The following is a 5,518-nucleotide window of genomic DNA, read 5'->3' as shown; positions in this document are numbered from 1 at the left end:
TTTGTTGGATGCTTCTGCTTGTCCATTGCTTTGAGGAAAACTTGGGGTGGAAAAATAATTCTTGATTTTGAGCTTTGCACAGAAGCTCTTGATTAGCTTACTGTCAAACTGTGTGCCATTGGAGGTGTTTGTTTCAGCTTTTCAGAGCCAACTTATGGCTTTTAGTTTTGAAAAAGTTATTTTGGACTGTTTGGTTAAACTTATTTCAAACAGCTTCTGATTCTAATAGCTTATTTTAACTCAAAAAAACTGATTCTGAGAAGTTGCTTACCCCTTGCTTCTGATTATCAACTTCTGCTGTGAACATTTTAATTTATGATTATACTCTTAAATTTTTTTATTTTTTATTTTTTTAAAAATAGAAAAAAACTCAAATGGACTATAGATTATTATTTTTTTTTTATGAGAAATGTAGACAAATAAAAAATAAAAATTAATTGAAAAAGCTATTTTACAGCTTATTTAACAAACACTACTCAGCAACTTAAATCTATAATCTAACAGTTACACCAAATAGATTAACAACTTCTAATTAAAGTTATAATCTATAATCTGTTAAGCTATAATCTATAAGCTGTTTTAACAGCTACACCAAACGGGGCCATTGTCAGCTATTATGGCTCTTGGGATTCCAAACCTGGTGATGATGTTCTTCCATATGAAGTTCTTCACATCAACGTCCCGAATCTTGGCAAAGGGTTCAGCTTCTACCCACTTGGTGAAGTAATCTATTGCCACTAGCAGGTATTTCCTTTGTCCAGTTACTTGAGGTAGTTTTCCAATAAGATCCATGCCCCATTGGGCAAATGGCCAAGGGCTGGACATCAGGTTCAAGTCTGTTGCTGGTTGATGTATTAACGGTGTAAACCTCTGGCACTTCTCATACTTCTTGATATAGGCTTCGGCATCCTTCTGCATGTAGAGCCACCAGTACCCCTGAGTAATAGCCCTATAAGCAAGTGACCTGCCCCCAGTGTGGCTTCCGCATACTTCTTCATGTATCTCGTACAAAAAGTCTTCAACCTGTGCAAGATGCACACACCTTACAAGGGGTCCAGTAAAAGATCTTCTATAGAGATGTCCTTCTACGGTCAAACTGAATCTTGCCGACTTAAGTCTGATCTTGTGTGCTTCTTTTCGCTCATCTGGCAGCTTTCCATCTCTGAGGAATACTATTATTGCATCCATCTAACTTGGTCCCATCTCCACACACATTGCTTCACGTTTTGTGTTCAGTGGTTCTATGCTTGTCAAGTAGTCAACCATTATCGTTCTTGCCTCTCCGGGCTTAATTGCACTAGCCAGGTTGGCCAAAGCATTGGCATGGCTGTTGTCATCTCAGCTTACCTGCTGTAGTCGGCAATTTTGAAATATGGCTACCAGTCTGCCCACTTCCTTTGCATAGGTCGACATCCTTTCATCTCGGGCTGCATATTCGCCTGTTGTCTGGTTGACTATAAGTTGGGAGTCACAGAAAACTATTACCTCATCAGCTTCCATGGTTGCTGCCAGCTTTAACCCTGCGATTAGTGCTTCATACTCTGCCTCATTGTTTGAGGCCTTAAACCCCAAATAAATGGATTGATCCAGTATTTGCCCATCTGGAGATACTAGCACTACTCTTGCCCCCGCTTTTTGTCGGTTTGAACTCCCATCAACCAACAGCCGGAATGAGTCGCTGATGTAAATACTGCAGGGCCTGAGCTTTTCTTCCATCCTTTGCTTTGCTGTCCCCTGCTGGGTTTTTCCTTGCTCATTTTAACGTTATATACCTCGGCTCAACGGAGCCTGATGTATAACGGCGTCTGGTGTGAATTCGACCACAAAGTCAGCTAAGACTTGGCCTTTGATTGCCGTTCTGGGTCTGAATTCTAGGTCATATTGGCCCATGGCTACGGCCCATCTGGCTATTCTTCCTGTCAAATCCCCTTGCTATAACAGGGACCTCAAATGGTGTTCAGTTAACACCACAATTTTGTGGGCTTGAAAGTAATGATTCATCTTCTTGGAAGCCATTACTAAAGCCAGTGTTAACTTCTCCAAGGGTGAGTACCTGGTCTCTGCATCTGCCAGGGTTTTACTTACGTAGTAAACTGTCATTTGCTCTCTTTTTTCTTCTCTGACTACTACTGCACTTACTGCGTGCTCTGAAACTGCCAAGTATAAAAATAGCTCCTCTCCAAGTACTGGATTTGAGAGAACTAGAGCTGTGGTCAAGTACTTCTTTAAGTCGGCCAAGGCGGCTTTGCATTCTTCGGTCCATAAAAAGTATGTGGCTTTATTTACCAGGCTGAAGAAAGGCTTGCACTTATCAAAGCTTCTGCTTATGAATCTGTTCAGGGCTGCAGCCCTTCCAGTCAACATCTACACTTGTTTTGCCGATGTTGGGCTCTTCAGTTCTAAGATAGCCTTGATCTGATCTGGGCTTGCCTCAATACCCCTTCTGGCTACCAAATATCCTAAGAACTTACCTGACCCAACTCCAAATGCACACTTCAATGCATTGAGTCGGAGCCGATATGTTTTTAGGATGTCAAAGACTGTCTTTAAGTCTTCCAGATGATCTTTAAGCTCTTTGGTCTTCACGACCATGTCATCTATGTATACCTCTACTGTTTTTCCAATTAGATGTCTGAATATCTTGGTTACCAATCTCTGGTAAGTTACTCCTGCATTTTTCAATCCAAAAGGCATTACCCTGTAGTAGTATAACCCTTTTGGGGTGATGAATGCAGTCTTTTCCTCATCTGGGGGGTACATGGCTAACTGATGGTACCCCCTGTAGGCATCCAAGAAGCTCGTCATTCCATGCCTTGAACTGGCATCCACCGATTGGTCTATCTTGGGTAATGGGAAACTGACTTTGGGACAAGCCTTGTTTAGGCTGGTAAAGTCCACGCAGACCCTCCACTTACTATTCTTTTTCTTTACCACCACTGTGTTTGATAGCCATGTCAGGTAATTTGCCTCTCTAATGGCTCTGGCTTTCAGAAGTCTATCTACTTCCTCTTTCACTGCCTCAACATGCATTAATATTGGCCTCATTACTCGCTGGATGACAGGTTTGGTCGACCTGTCTACATTCAGCCAGTGACATGTGACCTCGGGGTCAATGCCAGGCATCTCGTAGGGCGTCCGTGCAAATACCTCCAGATTTGCTCTCAGGAATGCCTCTAGTTCTCTTTCCTCTTCCTTGGCTAAGCCCAAGCCGAGAAGGAAAAAACGTTCTTCATCCCCTTGCTGGACAAGGATTTTCTTTAGTGCTTCTTCACTCTTCTCGACTGGCTCTTTGCTGACGTCATCCAAGACTTCCACGTCCTCTTCTTCGATCTCTGCTGTTTCTGGTTCTCGTATGCTGCAGGTGGATTTCATTACTGCCATAGAGCAATTCTTTGCCTGCAGCTGATCCTCTCCGACCTCTTCTATTCCATGCTCTGTTGGGAACCGCAATAGCTGATGTAATGTTAAAGGAACAGCCCCCATTGCATATAGCCAAGGCTTTCCCAGGATAGCATTGTAAGGGGAGGGGGTGTCGATTATAGTGAACTCTGTTTTTATCCTCTTTGTGCTAGCCTGCACCTCTAGACTTGCTGCACCCAGTGGCCACGTCGGCATTCTATTGAACCCAACCATTGGGCCATTGGACTGCTCTAAGTCATCTTGGTGAAGGCCAAGCTCCTTATAACACCTAACATACATGATGTCACAAGAGTTGCCCTGGTCAACTAAGATGCACTTCACTTGGCACTCTCCAATCTGGAGGGATATCACCAAGGCATCGTTGTGTGGATGTTGCACCATCTCTAGGTCTTCCTCAGTAAAGGACACCACTGGTCATTGACTCTCGCCTGCCCTAGGTCTCTTTTTCCTAACCTGATATACATGTTGCAGGTGTTTTACCTTTTGGGTTTCCCCTCTTATCTCATTCTCATTTACCTTTGAGTGGATCACATTAATCACTCAAGGTCCGCCTGCCTGTGGTTGTGGTGCTAGTGGGGGTGGTGTTGTTGGTGCCTGAGGCAGTTTTGCCTGTCCTTCTCTTGTCCTGACTTCATCTACTATGTCCCTTAAATGGCCTTGTCTTACCAGGTCTTCCAGATGTGCCTTCAGGGCTCTGCATCCCTGAGTCAGATGTCCAGCTTCATTATGGTGAACACAGTGCTTGTCAAGGCTTCTTTTCATAAACTCGCCTGGTACCCTTGCTGGTGCTCTGTAGTAAGGCTGATTGCGGGTTTTCTCCAAGACTTTGTAAATCGGAATTCGAAATACGGTTGTAACTGTCCGAGCAACCCTTAATCCTATTTCTGGTTTGTTGTAGCCACTATCACCTCGGCCTCGCTTCGGTGAGCTGTTTTTCTTCTCTGGTTTCGGCACCTTTGTCCCCGGCGTATCCTCCTCGACCCTAGCATACTTTTCTATCCTGGAAATAAGCTCCTCTATGCTTTTTGGCAATGTCTTTGCCAGTGATTTCCGAAGCAGACAGTTATCCTTCAGGCCATTTTTTAACGACACAACCGCCACTTCTTGGTTGCATCCTGGTATTCGGTTAAATACCTCATAATCCCTTTTGGCATAGGCCCTAAGGCTTTCGTCCTCGCTAATTCTCAGGGCCATTAGGGCGTCCACCCTTTATGGCTGCAGCTTGTTTGTCATAAACCTGGTCACAAACATCTCGGCCAGGCCTTCCCAGGTTTTCACAGTTCCTTTTGGCAACTTGTGAAACCAGTCCGATGCAATTTCTCCGAAGGATGAGGGGAACACCTTGCAAAGCAACGGCTCGTTCCCAGTGTATAACGTCATCGAGTTTACATACAAACCGACGTGAAAGTTGGGGTCCGACTTACCATTGTAGATCTATAACCTGGGCATGCTAAACCTCTTCGGGGCTTCGAATTTGTCCAATTCTATCGAGAACGACATTCTCGGTTTGACCGGGGAGGTTACCTCGGCATCTTGCTGCCTCCTCTATAGGTAATCCCTTAGATCCTCCTTGGTCCATTTAGGAGCTCAGCTATCTCCTGACTTCAGCCTTTTCGGTGCACTACTCTCAACTTCATTGTGAGCCCTTTTCGACTTTTCTCCATTAGTTGCGTCGAAGCACAACTCCTGCCCTTGAACATGCCAATGTTCTTTAGGGTCTGCTTCCTTGGTGCGATGTGTCCTTCTAGATTCTTCCCTTCTTGACTCTCCTCGCCCGACCTCCCTTGAAAGCCGGTGAGAGTGTTTTTCACCAATAGCGTGCTGGGGGACTGTAGGGACTGTTTTATGCCCATCTTGCTGGGCATCTTTCTTGGCTGCTGGAATCGGCGTATCTTGCAATGGGAATAGTGGCTGCATGACATTGCTCTGCATCATGAAGTTGACGGCCGTTTGCAGGTCCGCCAATTTGTTTTCCATTCCTTTCATCTCGTCGTCCCTCTGCAGGCATCTTTCCTTCCACACCTAGAGGTCGTCCTCGTTATAATACTCGCTTCGGTCTGACTTCTTCGACGTGTCGCCCTCCTGGCTGACGTCTTTT

General features: G+C 44.9%; 1 protein-coding gene across 1 annotated transcript; it reads right to left on the bottom strand.

Moving 5' to 3' along the window:
- Window positions 1-3,960: 3,960 nt before the first annotated feature.
- On the bottom strand, window positions 3,961-4,614 carry LOC145821009 (uncharacterized). The gene has a single exon (XM_082917638.1). The coding sequence runs from the start codon at window positions 4,612-4,614 to the stop codon at window positions 3,961-3,963; it is 654 nt and encodes a 217-aa protein (XP_082773764.1).
- Between the last annotated feature and the right edge of the window lie 904 nt (window positions 4,615-5,518).

The sequence above is a fragment of the Camellia sinensis genome, chromosome 1 (genome assembly GCF_055761805.1).
Source record: "Camellia sinensis isolate YWXY chromosome 1, ASM5576180v1, whole genome shotgun sequence".
In the NCBI taxonomy this organism is placed as follows: domain Eukaryota; kingdom Viridiplantae; phylum Streptophyta; class Magnoliopsida; order Ericales; family Theaceae; genus Camellia; species Camellia sinensis.
This window is presented reverse-complemented; position numbering and strand designations above follow the sequence as displayed.

Coding starts and splice junctions, on each gene's coding strand:
- LOC145821009 (XM_082917638.1), bottom strand. CDS start 4,614: ATGGCCCTGAGAATTAGCGAGGACGAAAGCCTTAGGGCCTATGCCAAA.